This window comes from Corapipo altera, unplaced genomic scaffold, assembly GCF_003945725.1.
Source record: "Corapipo altera isolate COAL_440 unplaced genomic scaffold, ASM394572v1 268, whole genome shotgun sequence".
In the NCBI taxonomy this organism is placed as follows: Eukaryota; Metazoa; Chordata; class Aves; order Passeriformes; family Pipridae; genus Corapipo; species Corapipo altera.
In genome coordinates this window covers 6,500,851-6,518,549 of record NW_020884901.1, presented here as the reverse complement: position 1 = coordinate 6,518,549, position 17,699 = coordinate 6,500,851, and the positions used below count along the sequence as shown (strand labels likewise).

The window sequence follows — 17,699 nt, the reverse complement described above, 5'->3', positions numbered from 1 at the left end:
CCAGTTAAGCTGCACATTTTTCTCCCAACTTCTGACTTTTGCCCTTTGAGTTTAATTATCCCCCAAACCAGAAGTACTCACCTATCTGATTCTTTGAAGGTCTTCACTAGGGTAGAATATATATTTTGTTCTTTCCTTAAAGCAAGAATCAGCTTCTCATACTCAGCTTCTTTATTTTCCTAAATTAAACCAAGAACATACTGAACTTGCAAGGTAATTTTTAGGTTTGTGTTGTATCACTGTTTACCTACCATGAGTGAGTCACACATCTAGACAGTGATTCATCGTTTTTCTCACAGCCTAAGAAGCTTCCCCCCCACCCCAACCCAAAGCATCCTCACTCCCAAAGTTCCAAAAATCCAGGAACAACCCAGCAGGGAGCTATTCCAGATGAGAGGAAGGGAGGGAAGGGAAAGCAGACAAACCCAAGTTCCAAGAACACATTTTAGAACAAGTCCTCTCGGTGTTCTAGATAAATTTGACTTTTTTGGGGCAAGGAGTTCCTGCAAATTCTGTTCCATTTCTGAACAAGAACAAAAAAAAAGGGTTGTGTTGAGCCACAGTTAAAGGATGACCATGTCAGACACTCTGTGAGTCAGCTTTCTGCACACTCAGTTGGGTCACCATAAGCTGCTGCTTCACTTGTGCAAAGGAAAGAAAATGGTTTACCTTGCTCACAGAAAGGATATTGTTATTATTTTAAGAATAAACCCAGACTCTTAGGGTACATTCTCAGTAAGGATCCACTAATTCCCCCAGACTTCTTTCACTCCAAAACAACCACACAGTCACTTTTTCAGCAGCAAGCAAAAAACACAGCTTTTCAAAGGATTATTTGCTTGCACTTATTGCATAAAAGTATCTAAGATATCAGCCATCTCTGAAGACAAAACAACTGGAATATCTGTAGCAAATTTAGATGTATTAATACCAGGCACAAATTCTGCCTCTGTTTAAGAATTGTTGCTTCTCTCACTTTTCTTTTTCGACTGAAAACTGAAAGCAAGAACAGAAGAGGTGCCACAGCTAAGGGGGAATCTCAGCTAAGGGAACTCTTAAGAGATACTAAATCATTAGTGAACAGATCATTAACAAGGAACAAACCTACACCCAGGAGTTTTAAGCAGCTGTTATTACTCCAACTGCAATTCCTAAGGAAGGAATTGCAGCAAAAAAAAAAAAATCAGCTACAGTATAATCTTGTTAATTCACACTAACAATGCAAAGACTGTTAATTTGAAAAATTCAGTGTTCTGCAAAGTAAACAGCACAAAAGCAAGGACAACTGGTGTTTACTTTTAATTATTTACACTCATACTTCACTGTATGCTGGCAAACATGCTAAATAATATTTTGCAAGTGTAATCAAGTTTTGCTCAATCGACTCCTGTTCAGGTAACGTGCCTGGCAGGTCCTGCTGCAGCTTCCACTACCAAGGCTACAGAGTCTTTGAAGAAGTGACCTTGCCTTAGGACACAGGTACCGTGTTCAGCTGCCACCTACAGGCACCTGTATTCTAATAAGTGTCTCCATGTTCTAGTGCAATTTATACATTAAATACTACTCTGTTCTGAAGTGAAAAATACTGAGATTCATATCAAGTATATCATCTAGATGAGCAGAGGAGGAGCTCACAGCAACAGCTTCTGCTGACTGAGTAACACAAAGGCAAACAGATGGAGGTGGGTGATCCAGAGGCCATTAATAAAAAAAAAAACCTCATGCAAAAAAAAAATGTTAAAAAGTACATCTTGCAGCCTGAATTAAGGAGCCTTATCAATGTGCTGGAACCTCAGCCTTTCAAGAACAGCCACTAAACATAAAATACACAGGTTGCAATTTAACTTGGAAAACTTTGGTCACAAACACTGATCAATGACATTAGAAAAAGCAACAGGAAAAAAATAAATCTTTTTACTTAATTTAGTCGGTTAAAAGTTCTAGTGAACTCTTCCATATGTCTGATACAAGCCTTGCAATTATTACTGAAGACATACAGAGCTACATCCTAATTAAAAGCTCCTTCTGAAGCAGTGGCACAGCAGTGTCACTCTGCAGGGTTACGGAGCACAGAGCAGGTAACGGGTGGCACCGATCGCTCGGGGTCTGTGACTGCTGCCTGAACAAAGCAGTGCTAAACACAGCACCCTGCTAAACACAGCACCCTGCTAAACACAGCACCCTGCTAAACACAGCACCCTCCTAAACACAGCACCCTGCTCCAGCTCCCTGCTCCTTTTAGAAATTCACGTGTTCATTGAGTTCTACATTTGTACCAAAACCTCAGCGAGCTCGTGAAATCCTCCCAGCTCTTTCTCTGCGTAACGGGAGGCAGGAGCTGCTCGTTAATTCCAAATGTCACAGACTATACACAAATTATTAAATTCTAAATTCAACCAGCTAGGTAAAGGTTAGCAAAATCATGAAGAAGTGTTCCCGATTTTTCAGAATCTTTCATGAATAATAAGGATGAGAAGGTACAGCATGAACTTCCTTTTTTTTCTTTTTTTATGTACATTATTACTGTCATTTCTAAATAACGTGTAGGAGTGAATTATTTCAATCAACTCCCCGACGGTACACAAAACATAAGGCAGCTCTGTAACTTAAATAGACTGTAATGCTAGGGGAGTTAATGAAACATTAAACCTCTTGACACATGGTGTGAGGGAAAATGTGTTAGAAGAGATAGCTGTAAGACATCCAGGACCATATTGCAGTGAAAGATTTATATTCCCATGAAAGGAGGCAATCTAATACATTAAAGTCTATATTTAAGTCTGAAATACTATTGCTAAGCAGCAGTGGTGGAAAACATAACTTATTTTCATTAAAGGTTTCTCAGATTGTGAGCAATGAAAATAAAAGGTTTATACCTCCACAGTAAATAACTTATTGGCAAAGTCACAAGAATATCCAGTTGCCTCACTGAATATTCTCTTGCCTCCAACAACCCTCAGGATCATTTCAAAATCTCTGAAGGTTAGAGAATGAATGACTGAGAGGAAGCCATAACCTACACCTCTTTATTGATCCATCAATCAATCAGTACCAAAATTTGGTAATTTCTTTTAACTTCTAAATTCCTTGGCTGTAAAATACATTTAATTCTGAGACTTCACAGCCACCAGAGTCAGCAGTTGCCTGAATCCCCTGTAATTATCAATTCCCTCGTTCACTCTCTAGCCCATGACAGTGGCTCAAGAATACAAACTCCAAAATTAGAAACTGTCATTTATCTTCCCCGCCCTGGCCAAGGCACCCAGCAGAGCTCTGGATGTTGGTTGCCTCAAAATTTATCATTGCATTAAAACAGAGTACAAAGATATGATGAAAGAGAGAAAGTTCTGCATCTCTCAGATCAGTGTCTTCAACTTTAAAGATCGGTGAGGCTGGAAGAGCTGGGTTTCTGTTCCCTCTGGTGGGGAGGATCCATCCAGCTGTGGCTTTGCTGGGAGTTGGTGCAGCAGGGAAAAGCCATCCAGGAGTCCCAGGCAGCCAATGAGAGCAGAGCTGTGGATAATCCGTGTCCGAAAACTGATGATTAACATGCCAAAGTGGGTTCTTACAGGAGATATGTGACACTGGGGTTGAGCTGAGGGGACAATGGGCCGTGATTAGCTATTGTTCACAGCCACCGAGTGAACCAGCAGCAGAGAATGGGCTGTGATTAGAAGGTGGGTCTGGGTGATTGCCATGCACAGCTTCACCTACCCCTGCTCTCACCCCTGCTTATACACCTGAACTGAAAGTGAGGTGTACAGAGGGGAGTTACTGTTTGATTTTCATTAATTCTGTATGATTTTCCATCACTTTTAGGTCCCTTTGTGACAGAAGTTACGTGCATGCACTGCAGTTTGTTTTACAGAGGTTGAATTTCTGCTCAACCTTTCCCAGACTCTATTTCCTGCCTGTACATTCATATATACTGGATATGCCCTCACTGGTACCTGGGCAAACAGGGCTGCAGCTCCTTACTCTGAGCTTCTCCTATAATCCATGACTCAACATGTGCTTGTCTCTACCACATTTAATAACAGTGCCCATCACATCAAACATTTCATGATTCAGAATGTGACCCAAGATATTGCACTTATGTTTCCTTTGCCATTGGCTCACTTTGTTTTGAGCTCCCTTCAGAAAATCTCATTAATGACTGATTTATTATTAAAGAAAGGAAAAAGCTTTCTCCACCATTATAATGTACTAGTCTAATTCTTTTTACCTTGCCTGATCCTTCAAGAAATCTTAACATACCAGGCTGCAAACAACACAAGAAAGATAAGAAATGTAACCTCAAATGTAACCTTATTTGTTCAATAATCTGTACATAATAATGCACTGATGGAGTCAGCAAGTGATTCAAAAATTTAACAGTACCTGACTTTTTTTTTGCTTGTACAGAAGTAGGGGGTGAAGGGAGAAGGAACTAACTCTACATTTTAAGACTTTTAATTTTGAGCTCTGATTTCAGTTACTAACAACTTTATTCATTTTACGGCATTAAATAAAATGGGCATATAAATACATATATATATATATTACTGCACTATTGCCTTTCTTCTTTGCTTTAAAGCAGTTTTCTTCTTGCCCTAGACATATTTTCACTGCTATATTTTTCCTCACACTCCATTTATCTCCTTTGGTCACTGGCTCTGTGCAATCTTCCCTCTTATCTATCAGAAGTACACAAACCTTCCTCTGCAGCTCTCTTCAGAAACACAGATACCCTCTCACTGCCCTAACCATCAAAAAACTCTACCTCTTTATGGCAGGAAAACCTTTAACTTGCTTTCTAAGAGTACAGAGCTTAATGATGCCATATGAGCTCATCAGAGTACAATATTGGTGAATTACAACATATATGAGTCCACAGCTTGGAAGTCAAAGGCAAAATTCTCTTCAATTTGAAGTCAAGGTATTTATCTGCAAATGATCAGTTATGGAAAACTCACCTCTAACTCTCTGGCTATCTTGATAATTGACTGTTGAGACTGTGCAGCACGTTTTTCCTTTACTAGGCCCTCATTTTTCAGCTCAAGTTCTTCATTAGCTCTTAGAAGGTTCTTGTACTTATTCAGGAGCTCCTGCAATTCTGCATCCTTTTCTTTAACTGTTCCATCCAGTTTCTAACAAAAGAAAGCCATGAGACACTTTTACAAAATTCACTCCAGTTTTAAATTGCAAAATAGCAAAACAAAATTCAGAATATCCAAGGACTACTTGGCACATGTTATTTACACACCTTGCAAAAAGAGCAAAATTTAAGATATTAGAAGCAAAGAAAGACACACAGAAGCTTTCGATCTTTTAAGTATTAATAAATAAGTCAAGGCATGCACCTTGGTCTCCAGGTGCAGAGCAACCTTAAGTTTTTGTATTGCAGGCTGAACACCATCAGTACTTTTCAGTGTTATATCTCCAGTAAAAAAACTGAGCAGGGTCCATTACCATTCAGACAGGAGCCTTCTCACATAGGTCATTTGGGCTTCAAAAAGGGAAGATAAAATATTTCAGTATCTCTACCTATTCCTCAGCTTCCAGTTTCTGCACAATAAACTGAAAATCACAGGCACTTCAGAGATTTTACCACAACAGTGAAAATTCTACATAAGCATTAGCAAAGCTTCCTTCTCCCTCTGTCCACATGCTTCAAAAAACCCTAAGAAATCCTGCTGAATGCCACACACTCTATAATTATATGTCTGTTCTGCAAATAAAGCATTACAAAAACTGAAGGATTATCAGCAAAATCTACAGTAACTCCAAATACAAATGTGATTTTGTAATAACTCCTCACACAAAATCAAATGATAACTTTCCATTTTTCATTTCAAAGTCAGTCTACCTACCTCAAGCAGCAGATCCTTGTGATTGACACTGTCTGTCAGCCGCTTGATAACGAGTTCTTGGCTCTGCAGCTTCTGATTGCTTTCACTCAAAAGAATATTGTAATGGTGTTCAACTGCCTTTTCTTTCTCAGTCATTTCACCATGTAATTTCTCTAGTTGATTTCTAAGGTCCTACCGAAAAAAAAAAAAAAAGAAACTGAATATGTAGCAAATCAACTTTAAAAAATGTTTCAGGCTAACAACCCGTGTTATTATTTTATCTTTCCATTGCTTTAAATTACCCATATCACCGGATAGCCTGGAAAATGTACTGAAGCCACTTTCTTTCTGTTGGCATCAATGAACACAATTAAAGAAAGGAAACTTTTAGAAGAGATGTCAGTGTTTTCTTCTAAAAATCTAGGTGGCTTGTTGTTGTTTAAATGCTTTTCATACCGAATGACTGGACTGCAAGGCTGGGGGGAACATTACACACGTAGATGTTGTCGCTGTCAGAACCAACACTCACTCCCGAGTCAATTCACTCCCTTGCTAGAAATAGGAGAAAATTGGTTACGGGTGATTCAGTTTGTCATTTGCTCCTTTTTCTCATCACACCATGAAAATTGTTGCACTAACATTGCATTACTGGTTACTTTTGCATCAAACGAAAGGTCAGAAACGTTCAAACTTTTTTCTTTCGACAAGAGCACAAACTTGAAGTGACCAGTCGGGTCAGTCCCGTGATCAGAAGGGGTGAACAGAACTTGATCTTGGTTGTGGCTCTGTTAATTACTTTCTGCAGCTCCAGGATTAGCTGCATTATCTCCCCATCAGAAACGTGTGCTTCTTGTCCATTCTGCTTCTAAACCATAGAAACAGCCTCTTTCAACAGGCTGATGCAGTGGCAAGTCCAAAGGACTCAGAGGTCTGTAGGACCAAACTGGAATAGTGCAATGCAAAGAGCAGCATCTCCTGGCTTGCAGGTTACACCACAATCCCAGCTCCTTCCTCTGCATCCCTGTAGATCCTGTCCCACTCCACCTGATAACGTAGCTCTCTGTGGGGTTCCAAAGTCTGACCACCTGATAAAGCCTCCGGTTCCAAGAAACAACATCAAACAATTCCTATTCCTTACACTTTGCCACAAACCAGGAAAACACTTAAATCTACGTAAATATATGAGATTATTAGCATGGAATTAACAGTCAGCTCCCGGAAAATATCAAGAGCACAAGGCAATAGAAAAATCCATAGTGTGGCTTCTCTCCCACTCTTTGTGTCACTTCCAATTTTTTCCTGATTTGGTGGAAGTTTCAACAGTCAGTCAAAGGAGGCAGAGGTTGCACAGACATGAGCTTCACTTCATAAACTGTTCCTCTGCATCTAGTGCACAGATTGTGCAGAAAAAGAGAAGTAGAAGCTTGTAACAAAGGAGCTGTTGCCTAAAATTAAACAATTAAAACTTACAGAAGACTTTATACTATCTAAACTTCTGTTCAGACCCAAAGAACCAGGTAATACAGACTACATCTTAAAATAAATGTTTTCTATTTATTCCTCAAAAGGGCCCATTTGTGAAGTAGCATAAGCCCTTCAAATAGTTTGCACATATGGCAGTCACCTATAAACCTTAAATTTACCTCCACTGGGATTTAAAATTTAATAGTTGTTTCTTATTCTAAGTTCAAAGAAATAACACTAGTGACACTTTAACTGCAATCTCTTTACAAACTGTTTTATGTCCTTTTCTTGACTTAATTACCTCACTTCATGCAGGTTCACATCAAATCCTTAACATCATTTTATTACTGCAGTGTTTTACTTCTGTTTATTTTGCACAGTAAATGCAAATTGTCATTTACAATGCCTTTTGGTTTACTTGCTTCATTTTAGCTTCATCACCAGGATTGAGCTAAGAAACTCCTAACAGCTCCCAAAACCCCCTCAGATGTTATTCAAAGAACGATTAAAACTAGACTTTCAGTTCTGCAAACTAATAAAGTTATTTTTTTCAGGACCAAACAGAACTACTTCCTTGACTAAGAAAAATGAAGAGTTGCAGAATCTGGTCCAAGTGTTGTCTATGCAAACAAACTCTCAAAAATGTTGCTATTTTTTCCTACCTACCTATAAATACAAACTGCAGTGGGAAGTAGTGTAAGGTCTGATAACTGCAAAAGCTTATGGCTTCAAGTTATGGAGCTCTTCAAGTGGGTCAAATTAAGCCTGAATTTTCATTCCCAGCATGGGAATTGGAAGCAAAGGATCAACAGCAGTGTTATGACTTCCCCTGCACTGCAAAGTTCACTCCTTGAGGGTTTTTTTTAATGTTGTTTTCATGCTAATAAATCACTGAGAGACTTTAAGTGAATCAACCACCTGTAACTAAACTCCAAATGAACATTTTTGATCTGTCCTGTGACTTAGGTGACCAACACCCTGAGTATTCTTCTCTTTATAAAAACCATGAACAGCTTTAGGAAGGTGACAGACATGCAGAGACAGAAGAGATGCTGCTGCAACACCACCCCTATTATCTAATCTCAGTCCTTGTGGTGTACAACACTTGTCAGGTGCAGAAACCAGGTTTCTGCCTTAAAAGCACTCTGTTATATCCAGGTTTATGGAAAGAACTGGACTGACAATGGATGCAATTGTGGAAAAACCAAAACAGCCTGTGAGAGATTTGCAATGTGCAGGTAACTTTGCCTCAAGTATTTGTGCCCCCAGAGTTCCCTAAATCCTTCCCAAAATGAGCTAGAGGTGAGACTGAAAATGATCTCCTTTGCATGAGCTGGAATTCTGTAACACACCAAACTATCCATCACTGTAACAGGTTGTCTGAACTCATTGACCACTCAGATTGGCTGGGAGAAAATCTATTGGTTTCCATACATTGAGTTGCAAGGATAATATAGTACCTACGGCTCTCGGAGCACAAACTTCCCAATTCCCCCTGCCAACCTTTTTCCCCAGAGACTTTCCCATGATTAATGATAGCTGAACTACGAAAAATGAATGTGAAACACTGTAATACAGAACACTGGAGCAGATGCCTCCCCCTCCTTGTCAGATGAAATCCAGTTTGGTGAATAATTAAGTCGCGAAGCTCCAAAACTTCCCTCTCAGGCTAAACTACAGGTAGGAAGGCTAAATAATAAATTCTGCCTAATGAGTTATTCTGCATTTCCCCAACCAACTGATCAAATATGAGTATCTAGTAAATACACTCTAATTGTCTACATTTAGGCCTGGAGAGAGAATGGATACGTGAGGTGTTTAATCATGTAAATTTGAACAAACTCCTCGATGAAGGAGGACTGAATCCCTGCTAGAGGCACAGTAACATGGTAGGCACAAGCAACAAAAAGGATGAACTGATGTTTATTCCTCATCAATAGTATATAAGAATATAGCTCAAACTTCCTTGTTTCAAAGAGCTTAAAGTGATACTTTTAACTGCATCTCAGTGGTGATGCTCAAAGTGCTGCTTAACAGCAGTTTTTGGAAAGTACAGAACTGAGAGCTTCTAAAAGCTCTTTCAGAGACCTTTAAAGTTGCCCACCCTGAGGCAGGAACATGGTTCAAGGACATCTAAGCCCTTTATTCCAGAAGACTCCTAATACTGGATAGAATCTGTGATCTGGATGATCAACCCACATGTAACAGTCTTAATTGATTTAGTTTCACCCCTTTCCCTTCCAGGACAGTAATGCCCAATTCATGTCCAGACAAACTTGGTTTACAACAGGGAAAAGGACGTTTTCTGGACCTCAATTTTTTTTTTAGGGTTTGTTACTTGTGGTGTTTTTCAGTTTTTGTTGTTTTTCTTTTTAATGGACATATGCAAAAATTTGCATTATCCCAATTACAGTACACAGAAAGTCATTGAAAATTTCCCTGTGAGTGAGTGAAGAGCCAGGACAGCAGTTCATTACAAATGTTGAGGGCATTTTCTACAGTTTATACACTTTCTTGCTGGCTTTATTCTAACAAAATAGAAACACTGATAAATAGGTATCTTGGAGCATAAATAGAACTGAATTTTTAAGGCTGTCTCATAAAAAGTTTGCATCACATCGCTGAAGCAGTTTCCTGTTTGTCAAAGAGCAAAATCTCACAACATATTTTTTTACTCCCACATATCTACTACTTAATGGGCTACACTTCACAGGCAATGTGGTTATATCCCAATGTACTCACAGCTCTGAAATGGAAGCAGCTGTTCTGCAAGGACTAGGAAATAGGTTAGGGATATAATTTTCATAAGACTGCTCATCTTTTGGCAGGAATGCTTTTCCCCAAGGAGCCAGTCATTTACATGAAAAACTTGGACATAATGGAGTCAAATAGGGCTTCTGTAATCCAAGCAACTTTGAATCCCCTGGCAACTCCTTACTCAGTCCTATTTTTCCTGTCTCTCCTATACAGTTATATTCTAGCTCCCCTGAAAGATGAAAAAAAAAATTCTGAATAGAGAAGACAGTTAAATATAAAATACTTCAAATCAATAAAATGCTCTTTGTGGCTGTTTCACTGACAGGAGCGATCTGTTCTCGCTCTCCTTAACCTCAACACCCTGAAGAAATTTCAAAGCACACCAAAGATAGAGACTTTGTGACGGCAGCCAAACCACAGTTGACAATCAAACAAAAATGCGTTAAATTGGGGGGGGGGGGGAGAGAAGAACTTAATTGGTTTGTAGGTAAAGAGACCCCTCTGCTGGTTCTAAGGGATAGTGCAGGAGCTGCAATTTTCACGTCTCCCTGCTTTATTAAGGCCTTTATTTAATAATGGAACCAAAACAGCCACTGAATAAGGACAGGCTCATTTAATCTTTTATGTAATTTAATATAGCAGGAGACTAATCCCTGACTGAGGAGGAGCAGACTCTGGATGCAGGAGGGACTCTCATTGTTATGCAAATGCTGCCCTGATGGAAGCAACAGTGGGAAGAATTTAGCAAAATCCACATGACAAACCACAGAGGTGAGAAGTATGTTTTATGTCAACCCCTTCAGCACAGGGTGCATCCTTTTTTCAAAGGAAGAAAAGAAGAAACCTGATCATTCACTTTGTTGCATCAGCTCTGAGAGTTGGAAGCAGAAGTGCTTGTCTGAACACCTAGAGCAAGGTAAAAACCCTCTGCAGAATATCAAGCAGCAAAATTAATGAGCAGCCCATCATTTTTATGTTAAATTGTCATCAATTAATCCTGTGCTTTGGGTCTTTTACAAGCAGAAGTTATTAAATATACAGTCTGTACAGTGACCCTGCTGGGAGAGCAAAAAGCAGGCTGAGGTTTGGCTTGAGGTCACAACAACTGGCTGCTTCCTCCTGGGCTGTGTTAGAGTTTAGAAGAAATTTAAGTAGTATAATTTAGGATAATCTACAGACATATAACAAGACAAATACAGCAGAAATATAAAACATACACTGTCATGCACGTTCAGATCCTCCCATCAGAAAACTGAAACCAACAGTAACCATTTACCACTTCTAAAGGCTAATGTTTTTCCCTAGGACCTAACTATAAAAACTGTATTTATTTTAATATATTCTTCTGTGTAGAATTTTCCTCAGTCTTCTTAGCTACATTCTTTCAAACACAGGCATTAGGCAGTGTTAGGCATTTACCTTACCAAAAGCTATTTACATTAAAAACCTAACTTTGTGAGAAAAGGACGTGCTAAAGTGCTGAATTAAACGTTATGAAATAAAACAAAAAAAATGATAATAACATTAATGGTTTTGTCACTTCTACTCTTCTGCAGCTGTGCCTCATCCAGCTCCTTCTCCATTTTCTCTCTTTCCTGATTCAAATCACTCAGCTCTTGACCGGTCACTTTAATTATCCTCTGTAGTCTGCGATTCTCAGCGTCCTTGGTGAGGTTTTCTGAACGAAGTTCTGCCAACAGGGTCTCCTTCTCCATCAGGAGAGCTTGATAATCTGCAGCACCCTGAAACATAAAGCAGCATTCAGGCTCTAGGTGTTTGTAGAGCCTGGAATTCTTTATTCCTGTTGCACCCAAACCCCCTCCCGTGCCCCTCTTTGCACGACTTCAGAATTGAGGTGCAAAAAACCAGTGAAATGACAAAACAGGGAAAGTGTTACACTGATAATTTGCCCTGCTAAAGTTCCACAACCTTCCATGACATCCAGTGCAGGATAACAAAGTCTGAGATAACAAAGAATGAGATAAAGGTTGACGAGCAAAGGAGGTGCAAACCAGGCCATAGTTGTATTATTGCTTCTCAAAGCTTTAACTGCATAAAGCTCTGCTTTTGGGGCAGTTTGAATCTGGCCTAGGGCAGGCAGCCACCGAGTCTTTCATGGAAGCATTAAGATTGGAAATGACCTTTAAGATCATGGAGTCCAACCACCCACCCAAGCACCACCACTGTATCCACCACTAATTCATGTCCTCAAGTGCCAGATCCACGTGTTTCCTGAACCCTTCCAGGGATGGTGACTCCACCACTGCCCTGGGCAGAAGCCTGATTTTTAATACAAAACAGCGAGTCTGATTTGTGTTCTTCCCCACCACACACTGTTACAAGTGGCTTTGAAGCTGACAGGAGTAGTGGACTGTGCAGCACAGTCTACTCACAGAGAACTGCCTTCAACTCAAGTTTGTAGCTAAGGAGCAGAGTATTGAGGAGAAGGGCTGGCTCTGTCACCCACCATGCCATGTGGATTCTGTGGGCAGGAGGGATTAGCCACACACTTTATAAGCTTAGAACTTTAAAAAAAAAAATCAACAACAAGGTCTCAAAAATGAAATAGATAAAATTAAGAGTCATATTTCAAAGCAAGTATGAAAAAGCAAACATAAGCTATAGAGTCACCTACAGGCCAAAATGACCCCAAAAAGAAATATGATAAACTTTTCTCAGTAGAGCACAATTAAAACATGGGCTTAAGGGAAATAAAAGGCTTTTGAAGAAATTGAGGTGCTCTGAGAGAACTAAACCTTACTACTCCATTAGACTCTGGAATAACAGTCAGTCACAAAGGCTGTAGTGGGGGCACCTCAGAGGCAGCTGAATCCACCTCTGCCATCCCTGCTGGGCTGAAACCAGGTGGATGAACAAACAGCACAATGGAAGATGCAGCATTGCCTCTAAGCAGTGTCAGTTTTATCAAACTTTAGATGAGTTTGAAAACCTTACAAGAAACATTTCATTGTCTATTTTAATATCTAATTCTTATTTTACATTTTAAGACCTTTACAATGCAGAAATTATCATCACAAAGTCCTTTCTCCACCACACACAGGAAAGCATTACTAAGTCACATTTTCACAAACAACATTCCACTATTTTATTTATTTATTATATAAATAAATCCAAACAAGTGTCTCATATTCAGTCTGCTACCAAGAAGCCTGTGCTGGTACCATACCTTTGGAAAAGAAAACAAAAACAGGTCAAAAAAAACCCCCTCAAGATCATCTTAGCTCCACAACTATCTGTGTCTTTGTTTTTAACTTCTTTTTCTTTTATGCATTTCTCCCTTAATGTTTCTCAGTTTTTACTGAAGACAAAAATATCAAGAAACAAGGTAAGTAATCTCACATTTTAACATTCCATTTTTCCAGTGATTTGATTTGGGAATTTTTTTTCAAGGTAAAAAAAAAAAAAAATCAAACATTTTAAACAGCATTTAAATCAATTTCCATTTCTCTGCTTTCAAAGACACAAAGCACTACCCACTGTGTGGAATTACAGAGGAGGGAAGAGCAGGGATGGGGAAGCCACATTAAATTGTTTGTCCTTACCTTGAATTTTTGTACATGTGCCTTGTGAGTTGCCTCTCTTGCCTTAGCCAATGAAGCATTTAACTCTTCAACTTCAGAACCAAGCTCCTCATTCTTTAAGTAAAAGGAATGTAGAAATAGTTATTTCCAAGGGATGGCCACTCAGTAATCACCATCCCACCTCATTATCCATTCATCCAGCTACACAAAACACTTCCAAGAACAAAACCAGCAAATACATCATCATAAATCTTACATAAAGAAATACTTGTTCTTATACAACACTCACTAGACTGCCTATCACTCAAGTTAAGTATTTCCCATTCTTCCACACATTCTGAATTTCAGTTTGACCTCTCCTATTTTAGCTGCCTTTGACAGTTCCACTTACTCAACAAATAAAATACTCCTCATACCATGTAAGTGGTGCTCTGAGCTGATAAAAATCAGTGTGTAAGCGAAAACATTTTTCTTTTAAGTTCTTAGGGGAGAAAGTATCAGTTAAGTATCTTTTTTCTTCTCTCCTCCAGTCCAAGAGCCCAAACTCCAGGCAAACAGAACTGCTTAGAGCTGACAGCAGTGATCAGGGACCCACTAGAAGCCTCCTCATGGTTACAGTGAGATCAGACTGTCACATACACAACACAAACCAGCAAGATCACAATCACCATACCTCTCTTTCCTTTGCTTTTAAGGCAACAGTTAGGCCTTGGATAGTTTTGTCCCTTTTCAAACCATTCTTCTTTTCAACAGCAAGCTCATTTTCTCTCTCTTGTAGCTCTTCTTGGAGTGACTAAATTAGATAATGTGAAAGTTGCATTAACTTCCCACTAAGAGACACTGTAACTGCACATTAATAAGAACATTCCCTCAGAGTTCTTGAAGCTTATTACTCAGATTACCAACATAAAACACAGTCCCAAAATGAGAGTCATCATCTTAAATTTGTGCCTGGAATACAGTAGAAGGCAGCTAATCTCATGGGCTGGCCATGAGTATCAGCTCCAATATTTGATAAGTGGCCTTATCAGCTCTACTGAAAATTGGTTCAAAAAAAAGGAGAAGCCTTCCTGTCGTGTCACATAAAAGAGAATTTACCAGAGGACTTGCTCTGCCCTCTTTCCTGTCTGTACCTATGAATGCATAACAGAGGGAGCCCAACACACATTGCAAGGAGTCAGGGAAACAAAAACAAAGTCAGAACTTACCTGAATTTTTTTTTCAAAGGAATTTCTCTCATTTTTAAGCTCCATTCTAAGAGCCTGTAAGAACAACATAACTCATATAAGAACAAAAAAAATTCATTCTTAACACAAATATAACTCATTAAGCATTAAAATGAAGTAAAATGAGCTTAAAAACCTTGGAGGTGGAAGGAAAACTTAATATACACATTTTGACAGGAATATATTGAATCAGTTGCTTCCTGGAAGTCTACAAATCTACCTGGGCATGGTATGAGCCAGTCCAAATTAAGAAGAAGGAAAAAAAAAAGAAAATGAAAACCCATACAACATGTTCTTCCATGAGATAGGAACAACTGTACTTGCCGAGTTAATAAAGGTGCATTTTTATGTGACATTTATCTTTGCCAGCAAGATGCTTTTACCAAGGCAGATTTTAATTAGCACTTTTCCCCAGGGAGGTTACAGAATTATTTGTTTTTAAAAGGCAATCATACATAAAAACAGAGTTGTGCAAAGCTATTCATCAGATTTTTTCCTCCAGTACTGCATCCCAAATGATCATGCAGGCTGTCCACCTCCTGTGAAGTGATTAAAGGTGACACTGTTTTCACCTTGACACACAAATACTCTTGTGAAACCAGGGTGGTCTTTCCTGACACACCTTGATTTAATTGCAAGACCATGCAGACTGAAAAATCTTAATTTCACTGATCAGTCCAGTTGTTGAAGGTTCTCATCTGTTCTTGACATAAACAAAAAGGTGTGTAGGTACTGAGCAAGATTCAGTTCCAAAACAAATCCTGACAGCCCCATGACTAACTTTCCTAATTCTGCCAGCTTTAATTTCTTGTTTGAATAACCAATAGGAAAAAAAAACAAGACAACAAGCCTCAGGACCTGATTCTGCATTCCAGCTGCCAGGATATCTGCCTTCCTGTTTAAGAGCCAAGTGAAATAAGACTGACTCTTGCACCTTTTGTAAACCAAAGGCTAAACTTCCACTTTATTTCATGAGATTTTTTTATGCCTACCTCCCTTACCAGAGCTTTTTTTCCAGACCCTAACAGTAGAGACACTTTCCAAGAACAAACTCTCAAGTCACATTCTTAACTTTTATAGCAGTTATGTCATCTAGTGAGGGATCTATTAACATCTAGTATTTCTTTAATATATACTTTCATAAAGCAATTGCACAGTATCTATAACACAGGCATAAAGGCAATGGGAAACACAACCTCTCACTGAATGAATGGATAATAAAGATGAATATTGCCCCCCAAACCACAGTATAACCAATGAATGGTAAGGAAAAGGAGAAGGAAGGAGGAAATAATATTTTTAAAAATTGGCTTAGGTCACTCACATACTGTCATGCACAAAACCTCTAAAATCCTACCCCACACGAGATTTATAACATGTAACTGTTCAAACAGTTTCCTCACCTCTATCTCACTATCTTTTTCATGCCTCAAAGCAATGGTAAGTTCTCTGATTTTTTCTGCTGACAAGTTCCCATCATAAGATCCACTCTTAGACTTTTCCTCTTCAAGGTACTGAATTAGAGCTTCTTTACTCTTCAGCGACAGATTCAGTTGCTCTATAAGTCTAAAATGATAAGAGTTTTAATATTAATCTTGCATCATCTACCACCAACTCATCAGTCATTGCAGTAAATCTTGCAGACAACTTCCCTAGGTGGAGACTCCTGACAATGCCTGTAAAATTTAGGGGAGGACTTTCACAATTCCTTCTCCCTCCAGGGAAACACAGAGATGTAACTTTAAAGCAAACAAACAAGGTTGAGCTATTTGCAAAGTGCTCATTCTTATTTTCCTCCAGTATCACTTCAGATGTCAACACTTAAATGTCAATATTTTAGTTACATTATCCTTTAGAACCCACACAAAAACCTTACCAATCTATTCCCTTTCTCTGCCCCCAGAACACCACATGTAGTTTACCTTACACATCTAAAATAAAAGCAAAAACAATCCTCCAAACGATTGAGATTTGGGTTTATACACTTTCCCCATCTAAACTTATTGAACAACTTACACACCTTACCAGCTACCAGCCAAAAAAAAAACCACAACCAGTGCTTTGCAGAGAACAATCAAACCCACAAAGCTCAAACACAGTGTTTCTCCTCCCATTAAATTTACCCCCCTCACCAGACACATCACCGGGACTGAGAGCACACAAACCCCACAGCATGAACACCAAGGGCTGAGTCAAGTTCTCTTGAGCAACAGCTCTAGAAAGCAGGGAGCAGGAGGTGAGTCAAAGTTACAAAGATGCTTTAATGTAGGATTAATGTAGCATTCTGATCCTTTTACACTTTCAGACAACTTTTAAAGATGACTTTGCTACATGTAGCATGTGAACTGGTTGCTGTGCTGCCATTCATGTCCCAGCTGAGCAAGTAAGATGGTCAGAGACCCTCCTGTATCCCAGGGTAGGACCAAACTATTAAAACCTAAACCCATGTCAGCTCTTCACACTTTCACAATAAAGAATTCCAGTAGCCAGAAACATCACTGGCAACAGTTCTGACCTGTCTTTCTCAGCTGCTGTAACCATATCCACATCCTTGGCAGGGGCATTCATAATTGAAGACAGTTTCTGCTCAGCTGCCATTCTCAGAGCTTTCTCCTTCTCTGTCATTGCCATGGCTTTTTCTACATCTTCTTGGGCAGCTTTAAGATTCTGTAATCAAAGCACACAATCCTGATGCTTATAAGAACAAAATGCTCATGAAATTTTTCACATATTGAAGTTTTTTTTTCTACCAAACATATGTCGGGATGTTTAATTTAGGAACTTTTACCAAGTATTTCAATGGCTTTACAAACGCTTCTGAACTCTGTGGCTGCATTTTCAAGATTAATCCATTTTCTGTGGCACAGAAAGAAGGGAAA

At 39.1% G+C, this 17,699-nt stretch overlaps 1 protein-coding gene across 5 annotated transcripts in view; it reads right to left on the bottom strand.

Annotated features, from left to right (window-relative positions):
• CDK5RAP2 (CDK5 regulatory subunit associated protein 2) overlaps nucleotides 1-17,699 on the bottom strand; it is a 72,325-nt gene that overhangs the window by 45,281 nt on the left and 9,345 nt on the right. For all 5 annotated transcript variants that reach the window (XM_027649851.1, XM_027649853.1, XM_027649855.1 and 2 more), the window contains exons 7-15: nucleotides 17,336-17,487; nucleotides 16,224-16,386; nucleotides 14,803-14,856; nucleotides 14,268-14,387; nucleotides 13,616-13,708; nucleotides 11,576-11,794; nucleotides 5,853-6,023; nucleotides 4,956-5,129; nucleotides 82-179 (exon numbers count right to left, since the gene is read on the bottom strand). In XM_027649851.1, coding sequence (XP_027505652.1) covers nucleotides 82-179; nucleotides 4,956-5,129; nucleotides 5,853-6,023; nucleotides 11,576-11,794; nucleotides 13,616-13,708; nucleotides 14,268-14,387; nucleotides 14,803-14,856; nucleotides 16,224-16,386; nucleotides 17,336-17,487 — 1,244 coding nt within the window. The remainder of the gene's footprint in view (nucleotides 1-81; nucleotides 180-4,955; nucleotides 5,130-5,852; nucleotides 6,024-11,575; nucleotides 11,795-13,615; nucleotides 13,709-14,267; nucleotides 14,388-14,802; nucleotides 14,857-16,223; nucleotides 16,387-17,335; nucleotides 17,488-17,699) is intronic.